Source organism: Brachypodium distachyon, chromosome 1, assembly GCF_000005505.3.
Source record: "Brachypodium distachyon strain Bd21 chromosome 1, Brachypodium_distachyon_v3.0, whole genome shotgun sequence".
NCBI classification, from domain to species: domain Eukaryota; kingdom Viridiplantae; phylum Streptophyta; class Magnoliopsida; order Poales; family Poaceae; genus Brachypodium; species Brachypodium distachyon.
In genome coordinates, this window is record NC_016131.3 from 21,199,188 (window position 1) to 21,220,121 (window position 20,934).

A 20,934-nucleotide genomic window follows, 5' to 3' on the forward strand; every position below is an offset into this window, starting at 1 on the left:
GTCTGTCTATCTATCTATCTATATATATATAGATATATATATATAATATTCAGTAATTCCAGTTGGTTTGGGAAAAAATTCTTATGGACCACTCAGGTTCACTTGGCATAAGTGTTCATGTTTTACTGGATTTATTTCAGAGTTCAACCTGCTCTTCTTTCGATTGTATGTGACATAAAAAAACTGAAAGTACTGCAAGTACAGATGTTTTTTTTTCCTTCCGGCTCAGTTTTTTTTTTTGAGCGGAACTTCCGGCTCAGTTTGTCTTCTGCTATTTAAAACCCCGGCTCAATCAGAAGGATTATGCTATGGCCCAGTTCGTAGTTCTTGCATGTCGGAACACCGCGTGGGCTTTACTCACCCCATACTCCCATAGTCTGTTCGGCGAAAGCATTACGGCCCATTATATTTGTAACAACCTGGCCAACATCTAAAACAACAACCTGGACGAGATTTGTACGTTCCTTCCACATTTCTCAGTCTTCTCCTACACTTTTAGCAGGAGTACATTATTTAAGCCAGCCAAGGCACATTATTTTGATTTACCAAATAATACGAACTCTTAAAATTTGGTCTAGCCGTGCTGCGTCGTGAGAGGAAGATCACAAAAATAGTGATCACATTCCGGGCAGCAACTGGGACGTGCCAACCACTCGTCGTGTTTGTTTCCATTGCAAAACCGTGATTTGATCTTTTGACGTGCACAATCTTCTCCAAGCAATGGAACTTTGGCACCTACCTCACCAAGACACCAACCATGAAACATTGAAACTGTCCACGTCATTTTCAGTGCATCAATAAGACCTTGGCTCTTCGATGCAATACTGATCGCTTTGTTTCCCTTTTTTTTTTTCCAAAACTGTTCCCCCCCCCCACCCCCCCCCCACCCCCCCCCCCCCAAACAAAGAATCCACATCTCGTGTATTTTGGGTAAAACCCAAGTTTGAAGTTTATCCATGTTGAAAGATCAGTAAATTTTCCAGCCTACATCGGAATGGAATGTGAGAGGTGCACAAAAACGTTTTGTGGTCAAACCATGAAATCGTTGATCATTTTCTTTACTAACCTGTTCACTAGGTTTGCAATTGATACAAACTAACACGATTGGCGATTGCAGTTGGTTTTAAGGTTTCAGTTAGAATATTTTTGAATGCCTTAGTTTTATTTTTCTTCAAAAAGGAAACCGTAGCCTCTCCATGGATCGACGCACACAGCCCTCAGACCAATGATAATAATACGGCTGCTGCTAGCTATTAGTTCATGCATGTCATATATAGCTAACACAAGCCCACATGTATAATAGTTAATGGGAAAATCTAAATGACACAACTATGCCATTTAGTCTTCGCGGGCGGCGCGCTTAGATCTCCGGCGAACGGGCTAGATTTGCCCGGGCCTTCCTCAATCCGAAGCGCTTCTATCTCGCTGAATCCCGCATGAGAAGTTTGTATTCTCTTCTACTCCCTTCAGTCCTAAAACATGTCGTATCGTACATAATCTTTGTCATAATTTTAAAACTCTCATCACTGGTATGTTTAAGTATTTTAATTGAATGTGTTAAAGTCAATGTATAGTCGTGAAAATAACTTTTGTGTTTATACAATTAATTAAGTTTTGTACTACTAGTAGAAATCAATCGTCAAACTAACCTTTTCAGCCAAAGGGACCACAAGACTAGAGGGAGTTTTGGAGACTTTAAGGGGAATGTATTATCATTTGTTTTCAAGTATATATGAGAGAAAACACCACTTTTGTGGGGTTTTATGCACACTCTCTCCCCGGTCATCAGGCCTCCACGCCAGTTTCTTATTTACATGTACATGATACTAGATGATTCCCCGCGCGTTGCGACGGACAATTCTATTTGAACATTTGGACATGATGTCAGGAACAAATGGCATGATCAAATGCAAAATAAATATGAATACCACAGGCCAAAACGACTTTATCATCCATAACATATATGGTAGGAGTAATTTTGATGTACTTAAACATTAATAACTTCGGAGAAATCATAAAGAGAAGCTTCAGGAACCTGAATATTCAAAGTTCTAGAAAGAGCGACATACACATCATGAACATTTTCATGATGTGTACTTGGCGAATTTTTTATATACAACATGAACGTGAAAAGTTTTAGGAGGTAAAATGCTGAATCGTCGAAGGGGGACACCAAAATGAACTGCTAGTGGGGCTGCATCATATGATATGTATGGTGATATAAACACTTCGCATGCATATGACTTGGTAGTTGGAACCAACTTGATAATGTGAACAATTTGCATGTTGTGCTCGGTGGAGATCAACTTGACGATGTGAAAACCTTGCATGTTTGCCTCTTAATGGGGATCAACTTTATAGAAATTATAGATTCTAAGATAAAGTCAAGAAGAAGCATCAGAGAGGTGTAACTAAAAATTGAAGCATAAAATGCCTCTTTTATGATGTCCCATAACCCACAATAAATGCTAACTGATTATATTTTCAATGCATTGTTTGTATCTAAAGTAGCATTTTTTTAGGCTGGTCATAGCGGGGAGTCATGTTACTAGCCTAAGTTACTACTCCGTAGTGGGTAATAACATACACGTGGTGTCATGCATAGTGTCATTTATTAGGTCATGAACTCATCTTGCTTTGGTTTGTGTGATGTTACTAGTTACCATCTTTCTCTTTTTTTTTATTTAATACCATTCCATATCACTAAAATGCCTAGTTGGCATCTTATGTTACTATCTAAGTTACTCCTACTATGACTACCCTTAGGATATCTAAAATATCAGTTATTTAATAATTGTGTGATTTTTTTTGACGCTTTTGTTGATTTGCGTGAAGAAACAACCACCTGCATATTACCGTTGGTCAGTTGCTACCATGGTTGGTTGACTGACGATGTGAGCCCAGCTGCACAAGAGACACTAACAGCTCCATATCATCTGATGTGCTATTATTTTCCATCTAACCTTAATAATTCCAATTGAATCACTGACAAGGTGTCCCACTTTACCTTTTCTCATCCGTCGAGGCTCTGGAAAGAATCTTGAACTCGTTCGCTCACTCCTCGTCTCCCACCACCCACCATCTTCGCTCCCCAAGCCCCAAGGCGAGATCTCATCATCCCATTCCTAAATCCGCCACAAAACCCACACCCAAACCCATCGATCGTTTCGAAAGCTCCCCGAACCCCACCAAATCCACCTCAAATTCGCCGCGGAATGCGTCCAATTGGAACCCAAATCCCGCATCCACCAATTCAAATCTGAAGTAGGTTCACACCCCCGCATTCCCCAGATTCTCAGGCGAATCCGCCGCAATGGCCACCGCGGTCTCCAAATCCGCCACCAAATCCCATCCCAGGTCGCCCACCACCGCGCAGCCGCTGAACCCTGGCCCCGCCGCCGGGGCCGCTGGCGCGGCGCCGTCGAAGAACGCGGCGATGGCGGAGCTCAAGTCCCGCGTGCTCTCCGCGCTCGCCAAGCTCTCCGACCGCGACACGCACCACATCGCCGTCGAGGAACTTGACCGCTTCATCCGCTCGCCGCCGTCCCCCGACGCGGTGCCCATGCTGCTCCACGCGCTGGCGTCTGAAACCCAGGGGCTCGCCTCGCCAGCGCGGCGCGAGTCGATACGCCTCCTTGCCACGCTCTGCGGAGCGCACCCCGACGCCGCCGCTCCTCACCTGCAAAAGGTCATGACGCATCTAGCGCGGCGGCTCAAGGACCCGGCCTCTGACTCGTCAGTGCGTGACGCGTGCCGCGACGCTGCAGGACAGCTTGCGGCGGTGTACCTCCGGCCGCTGGCTGCTTCAGCCGCTGGTGAGTCGGGAAATGGAACCGTCGCGCTGTTCGTGAAGCCGCTCTTCGAGGTGATGGGAGAGCAGAGCAAGACTGTGCAGAGCGGGGCTGCGGCCTGTCTGGCAAAGACGGTGGAGGGGGCAGGACCCGGACCTGGGGTTTTGGGGATGTTTGGTAAGCTTGGTTCGAGGGTCTTCAAATTGGTCGGTGGGCAGGGCGTGCAGGCCAAGGGGGCACTGCTCAATGTCATCGGAAGCTTAGCTCAGGTAGGTGATGTCTCCCTAATATCTCTTGCATACCATATGCTCGATTAATTGACAAAACTAACGCTACGCTAGTAGTTGTATTTCTACGTACGTCCTGTTTACTATTCGTAATCCTGAAATTCCGTTAGAGATCCTCTGCTGTCCGGACAACACATGTAATGTTTAGGTCTATGGGAATACCTTCCTAGGCTATGGCCTATGCGGCCAGGGCTTGTGGAATAAGTATTGTTTGACGCTGCTGTAGCTGTAATTAGTTTGATCATGTCATTCCGTTTTGGGTGTGGCCTGTACATGTCACTACCAGCTGTAGGATGTAAATGCTGTTCTTTTTGGTGTGCATGTCTGTGGATTGGAAGAATCGATATCATAGTCAGTGTGGTTTTGATTGTTAGATAGAAGGTGTGAAGTTTGGATAGTTAGCATTTTAGGTCCTGCCACAAGGCATATGAAGGATGCGCTTACTTTCAAATACTTTTGGCCCCGCCCCATGAACCAATGAACGATGTGAATTATAATGCAGTTGTGGTTTACTCGTTTACATGGCTTAATTAGGAGCTTACCTAACCTTCTTGCTTCTGGTAACTTTTCATTCTTTCCATTTTAGCAAGAATTATGAGTTCATCCTTCTTTTACCTGGCCATAGACATATGCCATTTAAGCATTGGTTTCCATTTGTAATTTCTTCCTCATATACTCTATATGAGACGTCAATGTTTTCATTTGTGTACTAACTGAGACTTACAGAGTGCAAGATTATTTTTATAAGAAAGATATTGTATTGCTCATTGGCTGTTTCAGCCGCAGAATTCATTGTGTACTGTTAGCATCCCGGTACAAATTTGGGATACTGTGTTTGGATATTTAAGAACTTTAGGCGATTGCTGGGGGCTGGAGTTGTGGAGACTGGAGATTACAGGTACAAATTTCCTTCCTTTCAGGTTGGAGCGATCAGTCCCCAGAATATGCAGCAGACACTCCAAAGTATCCGCGACTGTCTTGAGAACAGTGATTGGGCTACTAGAAAAGCAGCAGCTGATACATTGTGTGTCCTGGCAACCCATTGTGGACGCTTGATTGGTGATGGAGCTTCTCCAACCATAGCTGCTCTTGAGGCTTGCCGTTTCGATAAGGTAGTAAATAATCCACCCTTCTCCCAATCTGAAATGAAGGATTTGTTGCTGTTCCATGGATTTTCAAATGACAAGAAGCTTTACACATAGAGCATTGCTAAGTTGTTCCTGTAAAAAAAAATATAGGTAAAGCCAGTCAGAGATAGCATTATTGATGCAGTGCAGCTGTGGAAGCAATTGACAGGAGAAGATACAGATGGTATCAATCTTTTCTTTTGTTTAACAAGTATTTGATATTAGTTTTACTATATCCGAGTCCATACTTATGTAAGACAATTTGCATGCAACAGATGGTAAAAATAAAGAGCCAAATGGTAGTGAAGGGAAGCTAGATTCGCCTACCAACAACGAGAAAGCAAAGGGCAGTAGCATAGCTGAGAAAGCAGCAGTTCTCTTGAAGAAAAGACCTACATTAACTGACAGGGAATTGAACCCTGAATTTTTTCAAAAGCTTGAGACACGAACAACCGATGACTTGGCTGTTGAGGTGGTAGTACCACGCAAGACTCTACATTCTCATTTACAAAGTGAAGATGATCTAGAAGAAGCAGATGGCGATGCTGGTCCAGCTAACAGCAATGGATCTGCAGATGATGAAGGGAGTCTGACTCAAGTTCGTGCAAACTCTAATTTTCATAGTATTCCAAATAAATGGGCTGGCCAAAGAGGAAATAGAAACAAAGATGCAAAGGTTAAGGCATCTGATGCTGAAGATAGGAGTGAAACCAGTGCAAAAGATTCTGTTTCTGCAACAATGATGATCCCTGGAGAAGGTCCTTTCATAAATAATAAAACAAACTGGTTGGTAATACAAAAGCAGTTATCGCAATTGGAGAGACAGCAAACAAGTCTCATGAACATGTTACAGGTTAGGTTTGTTCCTGTGCAAAAGAAAATTCTTAATTTCAACAGTATTTTTTTTTTGTTTCTAAGAGTATCGTCATAAATACCACCTCCCAAACTTCCAGTTTGATTTCAAGAGATTTTGTTCTGAATACATTGAATCTACCTGCCATTGTGTAAGTGAAAGCCAACCAGCAGAAATTAGTGCTATGATATTGCATGATAAATTGATAATACGAATGAACTGAGCTTTACTTTAGAAATAACCTTCTGTACTTTTGGAGAGTTAACTAACTTTACGGCCACCTAGGACAGTACTCCCTTCATTCCAAAATATGAGGCGAATAAATTTTGTCTGAAGTCAAAGTTTCTAAAGTTAGACCAAGTTTATAGATAAAAATATATACATCTACAGTGCCGAATCAAGATCAGTATATCCATCATGAGATATGTTTTCAACTTTCATTGTTTATTGATTTGGTACAGTAGACGTTTATATCTTTTGCTATAAGCTTGGCCAAACTGTAGAAAGTTTGGTTAACAAAATTTATACGCCTTATATTTAGAACAGAGGGAGTATTTGATTACTTGCTGTTACTTATCCCAATGTTGCCACATATTGTTGTGATGTGCTTACCTAATATCACTCGTGCTTTGCACATTTTAGGATTTCATGGGGGGCTCTCATGACAGCATGGTTACTCTAGAGAACAGAGTGCGTGGTCTTGAGAGAGTTGTCGAGGAAATGGCTCGGGATATATCACTATCATCAGGCAGGAGAGGTGGTGGTGGAACACTGGGCTTCGATTCATCTCCTGGCAGATCGTCTGCAAAATACAATGGTTTTCATGAATACTCTAATTCAAAATTTGGGAGGGGCGGTGATGGACGGATGGGATTTGCAGATAGGTATTTTTCTGCAGATGGTTCAGGTGTAAGAAGCCCATCTCGGAGACCAGATTCTGAACAATGGGATTCATATGCTTATTCTGGATCAAGAGGTGGAATGAATTCCAGGAGAGGGTTAGATTCTTTTTCAGATAGTAGGGTGCCTAGAAATGGTAATGATCAAGCAGGTGCTAGGCGAGGATGGGATAAAGGACAGGGGCCATTTAGGTTTGGGGAGGGACCTTCTGCTCGTAGTGCATGGAGAGCCTCAAAAGATGAAGCGACACTGGAAGCTATTAGAGTGGCTGGTGAAGATAATGGAAGTTCAAGGGCTGCTGCAAGAGTTGCTATTCCTGAACTGGATGGAGAGGTTTTGAATGATGGCAATCAAGGGGATGGAAGAGGCCCACTTTGGGAGTCCTGGACTCGTGCGATGGATGCTGTTCATGTTGGTGACATGGATTCCGCTTATGCTGAGGTTCTTTCAACTGAAGATGCTGAACTAGTTGTAAAATTAATGGAGCAAACAGGACCAGTCGTTGACCAACTATCCAATGAGGTTGCAAATGAGGTCCTACATGCCGTCGGTCAATTCCTTGTAGAAGAAAACTTCTATGATATAGCTTTGAGCTGGCTTCAGCAGGTAAACTACCATCTTCCATTTTAGGAGCAAATTTTCTATTTGAAGTGGCTAGGATTTTTGTAGATTGTAGTGACAATTACATCGGAGAAACTTAAATTTTTCTCTCATGCCAAAACTGGAGCCAAACTAAAATAAATAAATCAAAATAGTCATTTCGTGCTATGGCTATAGAGCAACACTCTAAAAGCGCATTTCAGGGTGCATATTGTAACCTGAATATTCATCCATTTTGGTGAGGTAGCTTGCCATGATCAATGCCAATTATAGTTTGGGAACTTTGCATGTGGCAATATAATGCTGCCCTAAAGTTAGTGGAGATGGAGCTGAGGATACTGACTATTTCCTGAATTCTCAGTTTCTTGCTAGTATATTTGCCAATATTCAGCCAGTCTGCTCTTATATTAGTTGTGGATATTACTTTTGTTGAGGGCAACATATCTGGTGCACAAGGCCTATTTGGGGAACAAATTGCAGAAATCCAATACCAACCATCCGATCCCATCAGTGCCATCAGTGGGAGCAACCTCTCATCACACTGTGTTTTGTCAAATAACCTGCATTCATCCAAAACCTCCTGGCATTGAATTTGAACATTTTGTTCACGAGGTAGCCTTGTGCACCAAAGCGGATTTTGTGAACATAGTTTCATATGCTGCACCCCTTCACAATATTTTGAAATTTTCTAAAAAGTTATGGTACTACAAAATGTTAATTTAGATACCTTTGCACAACATGAGAAAATACGATCATTTGTGTACTGTACAAGAAAAAGCAAAATATAAGATCCCTTTGTTATACAGCATAACGTTTCTTCGTAAAGTGTACATGTAATTGTATTATTTCATGATTTTTTGTGCATGTACCTTAATGATTGTTTTGTAGTACCATGATTTGTTTTAAACACATGTACAAATTCACAAAGGGGTCTGTATGGACCTATGTTCTTTTGAGTGGACAGAATGGGTGTGATTTTCTTGGAAGAGGTGTTAGAGTGATCTGGTGGTTTATACAGTTAGATACCTTGCGTTTTCTGGTTTAATATTTGAGTTTTTTTTAGGTTAAGGGCTGTGCTTTATTAATCAGAAACAGAAATTCGTTACAAATGATGGTCCCGTATCATCTCCAGTACATCATGAACCCACACAGCACACTAAACACACACTCTGCCGATCTAGAAAGAGCATGAGCCGCCATATTACAAGAATACTTACATTCATTACTTAAGCATTTTGTATAATCATGATTATCTTGGCTGATGCAGTTGACTGACCTGGTAATGGAAAACGGATCTGACTATCTTGGAATCCCTCGAGATGCAAAGACTGACCTCTTATTTGGACTTCATGAAGCTACCGCCATCGAGCTGCCAGATGATTGGGAGGGGGCAACACCGATCCAGATAATGAAGCAGCTAGCCTCATCATGGCGCATCGACCTTCAGCAGCTTATCAATTAAGGACATTGGTTATTCATATGAGTTGATTTCATTTGTTCATTACCCTACCCCCCCCCCCCCCCCCCCCCCCCCCTCTTTTCTCTTTTTGCCCTGTGGCTATCTAGGAGTCTAATGATCAGATATGACAGAACGTGAGTAGAGGAGCGGAACTGTGTTGACATGGTTGGTGTTGTCGAGTGATATTATGTTCATATTGTTTTCACCGCTTCTTTCCTTTTCTTAATTTGCGGAATCATTTTTTGCATTCTATTCAGCGGGCATCTCAGGGTTTGCAAGTTCCTCAAAGCCTCAGGTTTTCCGCTTTTCCTGGAAAACTGATACTCCCTCCGATCCATATTACTTGTCTCAAATTTGATCAAATATGGATGTTTTATGTTTAAAAAGTGTCTAGATATATGTAATATTTCGACAAGTAATTCCGGCCGGAGGGAGTATCGTTTTCCTTCACATTCCTTGAAGTAGTTCAGAAATATAATGCTCCTCTTGTAGGAAATTTTGAAGTTCCTTTGAGGAAGGAAAATGATATACACTTCCTACAAGAGGTGAAAGTGTTCAAAAGTCCTCTCTCCGGTCTTCATCCTTGTACTTCAAATCAGGAACACAGAAATGAGAACACCGAACATGTCATAAGGAGCGAACACGAGGACGTAACGGGGCTGTCAAAAAAGGAAGAAAACTTGACAGGAAATGAGAATGCCTGGTTTATTGATGAGACTAATTCCCCAACATAATCGCCGTGTTTTGTGGTCATCACCTAGTCGATCAGTACTTTGTCTCCTCAGACAAACATGGTCCAATCAAAGGCGATGGCGATACCCACATAGCCTTCTCTGCCGTGTCGATGTTGATTTCTGATGCTTCTTTCCTTGTCCTGCGTCTCTTGTCCTGGAGGAAATCCGTAAGCACCCGAAGAGCAATGTCGGCGTCCTCGCTCCGCAGCAGCATCTCGGACGCCTCGGCCGGCGTCACCTCCACCGCTGCAAGCAGTCCCTGTATCTCCGGGAACAGAGCATGGTCGTCGACGAGGTGGTAGTTCCGGGCCAGCGTCCTGAACGCCTCCCATCCGCAGTGGCCCATGTAGACGTGCATGTCCATGCGCCCCGGCCGCAGCAGCGCCGGGTCGAGACGGTCCTTGTAGTTGGTGGTGAACACGATGATCCGCTCCTCGCCGCTGGTCGACCACAGCCCGTCGATGAAGTTGAGCAGCCCGGACAGCGTCAAATTCTGCTGCTGTTGCGGCGCCTGGCAGGCTTTGCTCGGCGGGCCGTCGTCGTCTGATGAGTTGCCGGCATCGGCCGGCATCGGCATCTTGGAGTCTTCCCTCGACTTGGCATCGAAGCAGCAGTCGATGTCCTCGATGACGAGGATGGATTTGTTGGGCATGCCGATAAGCAGCCTCTGGAGCGTCGAGTTGAGGCGCACCTCGGAGAGGTCGAGGTCGTAGAGGTTGAAGCGGAGGTAGTTGGCCATGGCGGCGACGAGGCTGGACTTGCCGGTGCCGGGCGGGCCGTAGAGCAGGTACCCGCGCTTCCACGCCTTGCCGATCCGCTGGTAGTACTCCTTCCGCTTCAGGAACCGGTCGAGGTCGTCGACGACGGCCGTCTTGAGCGCCGGGTCCATGGCGAGCGTGTCGAACGTGGCCGGGTGGTGGTGGTTGATCCCGTGCCACGCCCGGCCCTCGTTCATGAAGATCTTGAGCGCGCGGTCCCGCCGCTGCAGCTGCTCCGCCGCGGACATGATGAACGGCACGTACCGCTCCAGCGCCGCGTCCGTGTGCTGCGCGTCGAAGCTGAGCTCCAGGGTCTCCCGCGGGGCACGATGGCTGCTGCCATGGCTCTTCCCTTTCTTGCCGCCGCCATCGTCGCCACTGGTCTCAACGGACGTCCACTTGAACTCGACGCCTTCGAAAGAATCCGTGGTGGATCCCCCGTCCTCCATGCACAGGAGCGTGCTCCAGCTGCTGCTCCCGTCGGGCTCCTTGTGCCGGGACCGGGCCAGGCAGAGGCGCCGCATGGCGCGCGGGTCGATCTTGGTGGCCAGGTACGTGCGCGCCGCCTCGAAGAGCTGGTTCTCGCTGTACCCGCCGTCGAAGTGCCGGCGGATGACGATGGTGTGCCGGTCCTTGCCGCCGGCGCCGAGGCGGGCGCGCACGGACGCGGCCACCCAGCGCACCGCGGCGCGCAGCTCCTCGGGGAGGAGCTCCCGCGCCATGCCGCGCGCCAGCATGGCGTACGCGGCCACCGACGCCGCCGTGGCCAGTGTCTTCTTGTACGTGTCCACCACCCTGCCACCGGCGCCGCCTTCCATCGATGCCCCGGCCAGCTTGGCGGTCAGTGGCAAGTGATCCATGGCTAGCAAGATTGTCACAGTCTCACAGATTGGAACGGAGGTGGTGCTCTAATAATGTTCAGTTTCCAGTTATAATCTAGTACCACTGCGAAGTTCAACTACCTCTGCGACGCAGGTTCCTGGAAGGTGCAGGGAAGGGCTGCATGTACTGCCAAGGATTGGCTCCAACCGAGTCTCCTCTGCTAAATCCTCCAATCGTCCTGCGACACGTATCTGCACTCATTTCATCTGCAAGTGTTAAACACTTTGCTTGTTTTGCTTTTCTGCGGGGAGGCTTCACGTACGTACGTGTGGGGAGGAAAGAATCTTTGCGCGGGACGGTGGACTGAAAAAGCTCGTAAAGTCTCGTCCGTGTCGAAAGTTCTGTCACGTCCGACGCAGCGTGGTACGCCTTTCGGGCTCCTATGATCGTGTCACTGTTTTCTTGCAATATTCTACTACTACGAGCCTAGTGCCATACCGTGTCAGCAGTTCAGCACTCAGCACACCGAAGGACCAGTGGTTTAACATTAAAGCAAAACGTCCACCGGTTCCGGCGGCTCCGGTAGTCCTGCTGCTGGATCTTCCGGTGCTACCGACCGGTTAAGAGACGTGCAACTGCAAATTGTGCTGGCTATGCGCTCGTTTAGTTAGGCACTTAGGCATGAACTGCTATGTTTTGGTTTTTGAGGAAATGAGCTGCCTTTTATTTTCAGAACTGCTATGTTGATCAAAGTGTGATTGGAGTTTGAGGTGCCGGCAGATGCTGCTGGAATTGTATCTTTTTTTCTCTCTAAGGAACACTTTGCTTATCGATTTCAATAAGCTGATTACTATCTCCAATCCATAATAAGTGCCGTTGATTTATTAAAAATGTTGTACTAAATTGGCACTTATTATGAGTCAAGAGGAAGTACAAAATCGCTATATCGTCATCAACATTTTGATATATCTTCATGTCTTCGGTAATGAAATGCACTGTAGAATACATGACTTGTACAAGATGGACTAACATCGTAGTATATTTTTGAATAGTTTTATGAGTCACTCGTCCCAAACGATGATAATTTGAAATCGTTGAACCACACTATGACCGGAGACGCACACACAGGTAGATTGTCGAATCACTGATTCGCCGATGAACCCGATGAAAAAAGAATAACAAAGTAACGAAAATGTAAAGCGTGATATCCACTGACTTTTTGGAGTAGACCATTTTGATTACGTGAAAACGGCGACAAAATTGAGAGACCATTATTCGCATGCTGACACCTGCATTGCCAAAATGTTGTCGCGAAAGACAGAAAACCTCACATACACAAGTTATTCGGCACACTTTAATCCGTGGGAATCTCTCGTCTCCAGCCGAAGACGAGAGTAGCACTCAAAAATCACAACTTCGTGGCGGGTTCAGAACGTCAACTCGTGCTGTTTTTATTTTTTTTGGCGAATTCGTGCTGGAACTGTACAACCGACCGAAATGGCCGCCAGCCATCCAAGCCTGCGGCAGGCCTAAGCGAAGCCCAAAAAGTTTTGTATAGGCCCGGCCCGCCAGGTCACTCCGGCGGCGACAGGTCTACTCAATCACCATCGCCACTCGCCAGTAAGCAACAGAGAATCAGAGAAGTCACCGGAGCGTGGAGAAGACGACCCGATAGTGGAGGCAGAGTACCACCAGCCGCCGGCGGGAACCAGGAAGGGAGGATCCGGGAACGGCATGGATGATTTCTACATCACCATCCCGTATGGACTGATTGTTCTGGGAGGCGGCGTCGTCGGCTACGTTAGGCGGGGGAGTGTGGCCTCGCTGGCCGCCGGAGCCGGATTCGGCGGTGCGCTCCTCCTTGCGGGCGCGCTCAGCATCTGGGACTTCGCGCACGGCCACTCCAATTCCCTCTTCGCCACCGTCCTACAGACCGGTCCGTTACTGCTACTAGCCCTACTACTGCTCCTCTTCATGCTCCCCTTCATTAGTCAACTCCCTATCGACTATCGAGAATTGGAGAATTGAGATAGCGATGCCCTATGCTTGGTAGAACGGGAGAGTCGATGCTGTTGACCAGTAATGCTGTAAGATTGTGATTATTGTTTCAACTTTATGCAGTGAAATCTGATACTGCGAGCAGGGAAGGGATGCATCCTGCATTTACATTGAAATCATGGCTAGATAGATGAAATTGTTTGAATGCAGTATCCTAGGACGTTTAGTAGTTTTGTGTTCTCAATTTAATTAGAGTATTTCGGTAGCAACTAGGGGTGGAATTCCAAAGGCTGCACCTGCACCTCCTGTAATCCACAAGAACAATCTAAAATTCTTAGATGAGCAAGAAATTTGTTTACATTGGTTGGAGCCAATTGACATGCATCACCAATAGCGAAAAATATACAGAGATTTTTTAGTAGAGTATTTCTAGAAAGTGATTGGCTGCGCCATGCAGATCTTTTAAATTCCTAAAAAGATTTTAGTGCCTGCGGCAACACTGCAGATGCCCATTAAGAAAACTCAAATTTTAATAAACTTATTGTTAGGATTTTCTTTTGCGAATTTCTTTAGTATTTGCCTACCTACCTTTTTTTAGTGCCAACTCTATTTAACATTCCAATTCGGCATTCTAGTTGGATCCTTTCCAGTGTGTGTATCCATGCAAGAGGGAAAAAGCCTAATATTATTGGCAACACTTATCTTGGGGATGCCATGGTTTCTGGGATTATTCCCTACTGGATGGACATGTTGTAGTTTTGATTGAAGATGTTTCAGTGTTTCACCAGTGACTACTCTAAACTACTGTTTTCTTTTCTTAGCCATACTTAATCTTATATAAGATTTGTTGTTGAACAGTTTGTGCTGCAGCATTAACAATAGCTATGGGAATAAGATACATGAAAACAAGAAAGGTAATGCCAGCTGGAATAGTTGCCACCATCAGGTTCGTCCAGACCTCCCTCTTTATCTCATGTGCATGCTTTTGTATAAGTAGCAATGTCTAGATTGTACAAATACAATTTATTGTGTTAGGTACTTAGGTGATTTACAACATCAAAGCGACACAATAAGATATTTTGGTTTCTTTGTGTGCAAACGTATATAACCTATTTGTAGTTTCTTTGACCCATAGTGTTGGTAGTTTTAGCATTCTCCACTTTTAGCTGATTGCAAGAAGTTTTTGGTTTTCTAGAAACTTCTACATCTTTTCCTCTATTTTGCCCCCCACCCCCTTAATTTTGCTTCTTCTTTTTTTTCCATTTCCAACACAGCAATTAAAGGCGAACTATCCAGTCCTAATCCTTCATATTCCATCCAACCGTCGTAACTCAACTCTGATTCCAACTAGCCAACACTATAATTCCTTGCATCCCAACTCTAGTTGTCCTAATCTGCTGCAAACACCATGGAGAAGCCAAACCACCTCAGCAACTTGGGTATGCACCTGAGGATGACTGGTCACTCTGGAGGATGATGCTGAAGCCTACCGCTACCGGAACAGTGGCTAGAACATCAATTTGGAGGATGGTGTTGGAGCCTCCCAAATGATCAACAGAAACACTTTGGCTGATGACTTTACATGTCCAATTTAAATAGGAAAATGTACCATGACAATAATGACCTTCAACCCAATTCCAACGAATCGAGTGTCATTTTGAAGATGTTGAAGATAATGTTCTGTAACTTCTTTTAGCTTCTCTAAGTGCAAGTATTAGTGTCAAGTTCTACTTGTCACCTGTCAGTATTTAGTGTTTGTTTCTAAATTTGATGGCAGCAAACTTGGCAGTCAAAAAGTAAGTGTTGAATTGTTTTGCCTTGACCACAAAAATGGTGAGAATTTGCTGCCCTGCCAGTTGTACTTGATGAGGTTGACTTTTGTGCGAATTACCGACCTTCCTGGTAACATAGATATATCGTGTCTTCAGAGGTAATTTAAGTTTCCGCAGATATTTGTGCCTAAATTGTATATATGAGTTCATAACCAGTTTATACGTCGAGTTGACAGAGAATTGTCTATTCTGATACAAAGCCCATTTAGAAGTGTCATGTGCATTGGATAGCTGAAAGCCTGAAACAACAAGACCCCTTACACTAGATCCGAATCGACAGAAGCTCTTGATCTTTTGATCTTTTGGTCTACAAATAATGTTCCCCTTAGCAACTTGCATTTGTGGTTGACACCTTGCTAATAAACCAAGACCAATAAAAAAATGAGTGTTTCCTGTACTCATTTTGGTATCTGGAAGGACAGCATAAACATAAGTAGGCTGGACAAAACTGAATTAATGAGGAATAGCTTGCCACCAGATGACAAATTCCCCCCCTTTCAGTTACCAAGTCTATTCTCAAAGTAATTCCCGATTGATTTCCAGTCACAAGTTTTAGGCAGGCCAGGAGCATGCACTTCATGCTATTACATTCAAAGCTGCTCTTGAGATCTGGTCTATTCACTTGTGTCAAAACCTAGAAATTTATAATCACTCATTTATCACGACCACCGTAATCAGATTCTATCAATCTATAACGACCATGAAAAATTAGTTTTATCAATAACCAAGTTCACAGTTTGTAGAAAAGTTCAATTCTTATAGAATCTGATTACGGTGTATGTGATAAATAAGTGGTTATAAATTTCTGGGTTTTCGCATCCCTCCTGCCCCCTCCTTCAAAAAATTCAGTCCTCAAAATTTAAGATTGAACCTAGGAAAGGTGTGGATATTTCTCCCGTTGTTCATTCTCTTTTTCCCATGTCGCTTCTCGCTCCAGATGATATCCCCATTGCACTTTGCCATATCTAATTGTTCTATTGCGCAAATTCTTTTCTTCTGTGCCTAAGATCCGGTTTTGATGCTCTTTGCTGGTAGATCCTTTTCAAGAGTTAATCAATGTTTGAAAACTCTTTCTCTTGGTGGTTTATGCTCTTGCGTACTTGGGAAAAATGAAATACATCGTGAACCCCTTTCAGTTTGCTGGCAATTCTATTTTGTAGGCAACAGGTCCTCTTCTCTTCAGGACTCAATATGGTCCAATATATCGTGGACTTAGTTTTCCTTGTACCCAAAAGCGTTTGACACCTTTCATTGGCGAGACCTTTAGGCACACAAGGTCTCCAGTTTGGTATTGTAGGTCTTGGTGTTCTTTGTCCGCATAACTCTTTTGTGGTCTTGCCTGCTTTGGGGGGCTTTTATGTTATGAATTCCACGTGGATCTCGTCCATTTCCATTTTGGAATTGGAAGAGGCTGCAACAACCTCAGTGGCTCTGTGGTCATTGGTGCTCTGCTTTGACCCTCTTACAAGTGTCACACTCATCACATACCGAGCAATTTGCTTGTTCATATTCCTCCACCAGAATGTGCCTTTCACATCAAGATACATTTTTGTGCTACCTGGGTGTATGGTGTGTACCGGGTAGTATGTGCCTCCGGTAGGATTATTTGTTTAATATCTTGGAGGTTGGGCACACATATTCTTGTTTTATACCAAAGGGATCCTTCTTCTGCTATTCAGAATTGTGAAGGCTCGCCACCTTGTATTCTGAGATTTTCCTCACAGATAAATTCATCCTTGATTTGATTTGGTCCAGTAAATTGGATCTTAGTGTTAATGCGGCCAGGACGTGCTCCACTGGTTTATGTATGATTTCAACTCCCATACTTTCCAACTCGTGCATCGGGTGTTTTCCAAAGGGTGGGATTTCAATGTGGTTACATGAGGTTTTTCAGGTAAGGGCATCTGCAACCACATTAGCCTTCCTATGGTGGCAGTTTTTTTATTTTCTTGCGGGGATTTCCTATGGTGGCAATTAATTCCAAGTTCATAATCCTTGATAAGTTCTAACCACCATCTTTGACTCAAATTGAGCTCCTTTTGGGTGAAATATATTTGAGACTTTTATGGTCTGTGTTACATGCTACTACATTCAAAGGAGGCCATGAGTTCTGTTTTATTCAGTTGCTAGACATTTCTCTTTCTATCCAGCCTCTGGCCGTGCTAAATATATAAGATCTTGACACCTTTGACATCACTGTAACATGCTTTCTTTTCGAATTGTTTTGCAGTGCGCTTGTACTGATATTCTACGTCTACAAGATATCAAACGGTGGTAATGAGGTCTACATCCCAGTAAGCGACGAGTGAGCCTGCTGAATCGAGCATCTCCAGTCCTCTGGTGTACATGCTGTATCTATGAAACAAATAATTGTGAGGCAAATCATCTCTTTGCTGCACATTTGATTCTTGTGAGAAAAAATAAATTATATTCTTATCTTGAAATATATATGGCTGGCAAGAAAACCATGACTTTTGTATACAAACCACTGCGATTGTCCGTTATATATGTATGCATATATTGCACTCCCTTTCATTCCGTGTTCAGCTACACTGCTATTAATTGATCTTCTGAGGTTGCTGTGGATTTCGGCCGCGAACAAGGAGAGGTCCTTTGTTTTATTTCGATGGGCAGGCCATGCAGCGGCGACGGCATGGGGTCTCTCACAAAAGTGTTCTCCTTGCAGCAGAGCTTCCAACTGAACTGCCTCACCAGGTAATGCATGGTCACCAGCGTCTCGATCCTGGAAAACTCTATCCCAGGGCATATCCTCGGGCCGCCCCCGAACGCCACGAAGGAGCATGGAGGCGCTGCCGTTGCAGACTGGTTCTCGAACCGGGACGGGTCGAACTTGGCTGGCTCGTGGAAGATGCTTGCGTCCATGTGCGTCACGTTTGCATTCCAGAACACCTGAACATGGTAAGAGTATGCATCAGTTTTTTAGGCAGAATGATGATTGGGCTTGTGCAATGAGGCAAGATAGATTATTGACCTGCCATCCTTTTGGGATGTGGTAGCCCTCGAACTCGATGTCCTCGAGCGCTCTTCTGAAGTTGCCGAAGATCGGAGGAACGATGCGAAGTGTCTCCTGGGCAACTCGCCATGTGAATTTCATCTTCGTCAGGTCTTCCCAGGTCAGAGCCTCTCCATCAGCCTTGTTCTTCGCAATTTCTTCATGCTCTGAGCCACAAAACACACAACATGAGAATGGCAGGTTGGCAGTTCTTGCTGCCAATATTCTGGATACGATGAAATGATAAGATTCAATTATTTACTTGCCTTGGACCATGGCTGCGAGGGTGACCGGATCATTCGCAAGGTGTCGAATCATGAACGTGATGAGGATAGACGACGTGTCGTGGCCAGCGATGAGGGCGACCATGGAGTTGTCGACGATCTCCTCATCGGTCAGCAGCGGCTTGCCATGGTCGTCCTTCAAGCTGAGCAGGCAGGTGATGAGATCGTTGTTCCCCGAGGCCTCCTTCTTGCCATGCTCCAGCAGCTTGGCCTTCTTCTCCCGCGTGATCCCTTCAAGCGCCCGGCGAGCCCTGCCGCTGGCCCTGAGGCTCCGGCTGAAGGCCGTGAACGGCAGGTTCACGGGGATGGCCCACATGCCCTCGATCATGCGCGAGAAGTCCCCAACCAAGGCCTCCCTTACGGCGCCCCTCTCGAGCCCGAAGAGCAGCGCAGAGATGATGTCGAACGTCAGCCGCTTCATCAACGGAAGCACCGTGACTGTGGTCCGGCCACCGGCCCAGTTCTCCTCGAGGTGGTGCCGCACCTCGCCGTCGATCCGGCCCACGTACATCTTGAGCATGTCCGGCCTGAGGAACTCCAGCAGCGCGCCCCGGACGCGCCGGTGGTCGGCGCCGTGGAGGTCCAGGATGCTCTTCTCGCCCAGGATCCGCTGCACGGACCGGGGCTGCCGCGTCGTCAGCGCGCTGCTGAAGAACGTGAACTTGTTGGCCGCCGGACCCGCCAGGAGCACCGTCGGCGTGCCGAACAGCGACAGCTTCGACACCGGCCCGTACCGGTCGATCCGGTCCCGGACCCAGCGGTCGCCGGAGCTGCTGCGCATGGCCCGGAGGAGGCCCAGGCTCTGGCCGATCACCGGCAGGCCGAGGGAGCCCGGGGGCAGGTTGGCCGGCCGTGCCTTCTTGTTCTTGGCTCTGGTCAGGAGGTGGATGGCTATGCATGATGCGGCCGTCACGACGAGCGCTAAGGCTATCGGCAAATAATCCATGATAGGAGCGTGAGTGTTGAGATCAGGGTGCTTAATTATACTATGGAAGCTGGAATTGCAAATCATGAGACTTTGCACTGGTATATATAGGAGAGCATTTAAGAATGCTGCAGCGGAGAATTCGAAGAAGAAAGAATCTTGCATCCTCAACGACGAACTTCCAAGCGCCGAGATGCCCCCTGACTAGAAGACAAAGGGTTTCATGTGGTTTTGGTTCTCTTGTTAGTTTACCCGTGAATCTCGTGAGACGACTGCACGTTCTATTTCTAAATAGTCTTATTTCCCGTCCATATTCCAGATGGATCACTGCCGGAAAACCTTATAACTGAACCTATTTTTTCTGTCACTGTCAGCTTGCATTATCATGTTTTTCTGTCACTGTCATGTTTTTGCCCGTAAATGGTCGTGGCACTAGCGCCGACAGGCACCAACGCAAGAACAGCAACTCGAAAACTTGTCTCCCTGCTATCGGGACATTTCACCTCGTAAACTCGGATCCTGATCGAAGAATCGCAACCAAGGTATAGATCGCTCGTTGTCTTCTAGTAGAAGACTCACTCTCGTGTGTATTTTTCGACAAATCCGGTTCTTCTTGTGTGATTATTTTCTGGAATCTAGCATCTAGGGTCAGCACTCAGTACCAAAGTCCTTGGCGTCAAATATGTTCCGCATCTCAGGTAGCTAAGCTCCAGCATATAGCGCCAAGATCCGATAGGCTCAGCCCAACCAGCTACTTCAAGAATTGGAAAATTTGAAGGCAGCGGGCAATCTTGAGTGGCACCGAACTACAAAACCTCGCCACCAAGTGCAGTGGCGAAAACTGAAAATTGTGCCAAATGAGGCTAGATGTGCAATTAGTCACAGAAAAGGATCAAATTTGCCAAAATAGTCCATCTCATGCTATTAGTCCTACATGAATGCAGTGCAGATCCCCTGTTCTACGCAACGGTTGCAATAGTCATCCTACACTCTTTTGCGAACGCAGTAGTCATCCTACACTCGGTTGCCAGCTCGCTTTCCTTTTTATTAGGTGAACGACGAGTGCGGGCATTTGTTCTCGACAATCTTTTTCTTCTTAAATCGCCTATAACTTTATTCAAACTCATAAACGTGCAGTGATTAGGATCTTAGTAAAAAAAATACAAAGTAATCCATATGACTAGAATTAATCTCTCGAAATATCTCTTCCATAGTATCAATTTTTGCAACTGGAGCGGCAACATCACCACCTGTACCCTTGCACGATTTGTCTACCTTCAAACGTTTTAAAAAGCCCGTTGAATCGACTTTTTGAAAAGAGAGAATCCATGAGCGTTGAACGTATTTGGGACGGGATAATTCCTTAAAGGTTTAGGTAGTCGAACCACATGATCGTCATCAGAACATCGGAGAATTACTCATACCAACAAAAGCAAAAGCAAAATCTCATCAAAATTCGTCTCAATGGATTTGTGAGGACACAATCCCCAAATCAGCAAGGATCAGAAACATCGAATCTGCGGTGAGTAAACACTCTTGCCTCGTGGCCTT

The 20,934-nt window shown here is 45.4% G+C and overlaps 4 protein-coding genes across 4 annotated transcripts; 2 read left to right on the forward strand and 2 right to left on the reverse strand.

Annotated features, from left to right (window-relative positions):
• Positions 1 to 3,012: 3,012 nt before the first annotated feature.
• On the forward strand, positions 3,013 to 9,269 carry LOC100846179 (TORTIFOLIA1-like protein 1). The gene is made up of 6 exons (XM_003562968.4): positions 3,013 to 4,060; positions 4,999 to 5,190; positions 5,317 to 5,389; positions 5,481 to 6,058; positions 6,701 to 7,564; positions 8,826 to 9,269. The coding sequence occupies exons 1-6, from the start codon at positions 3,314 to 3,316 to the stop codon at positions 9,018 to 9,020; spliced, it is 2,649 nt and encodes an 882-aa protein (XP_003563016.1). The 5' UTR covers positions 3,013 to 3,313; the 3' UTR covers positions 9,021 to 9,269.
• Positions 9,270 to 9,479: 210 nt separating this feature from the next.
• LOC100832286 (AAA-ATPase At3g50940) lies at positions 9,480 to 11,572 on the reverse strand. Its single transcript, XM_003560096.4, has one exon. The coding sequence runs from the start codon at positions 11,367 to 11,369 to the stop codon at positions 9,783 to 9,785; it is 1,587 nt and encodes a 528-aa protein (XP_003560144.1). The 5' UTR covers positions 11,370 to 11,572; the 3' UTR covers positions 9,480 to 9,782.
• A 1,325-nt stretch (positions 11,573 to 12,897) lies between these two features.
• LOC100846483 (protein FATTY ACID EXPORT 6) lies at positions 12,898 to 17,690 on the forward strand. Its single transcript, XM_003562969.4, has 3 exons — positions 12,898 to 13,267; positions 14,188 to 14,275; positions 17,392 to 17,690. The coding sequence occupies exons 1-3, from the start codon at positions 13,066 to 13,068 to the stop codon at positions 17,468 to 17,470; spliced, it is 369 nt and encodes a 122-aa protein (XP_003563017.1). The 5' UTR covers positions 12,898 to 13,065; the 3' UTR covers positions 17,471 to 17,690.
• LOC100846787 (cytochrome P450 716B1) lies at positions 17,579 to 19,684 on the reverse strand. The gene is made up of 3 exons (XM_003562970.4): positions 18,441 to 19,684; positions 18,154 to 18,341; positions 17,579 to 18,071 (listed from the first exon to the last, which is right to left on the reverse strand). Exons 1-3 carry the CDS (start codon positions 19,546 to 19,548, stop codon positions 17,709 to 17,711), a joined length of 1,659 nt encoding a protein of 552 aa, XP_003563018.4. The 5' UTR covers positions 19,549 to 19,684; the 3' UTR covers positions 17,579 to 17,708.
• Between the last annotated feature and the right edge of the window lie 1,250 nt (positions 19,685 to 20,934).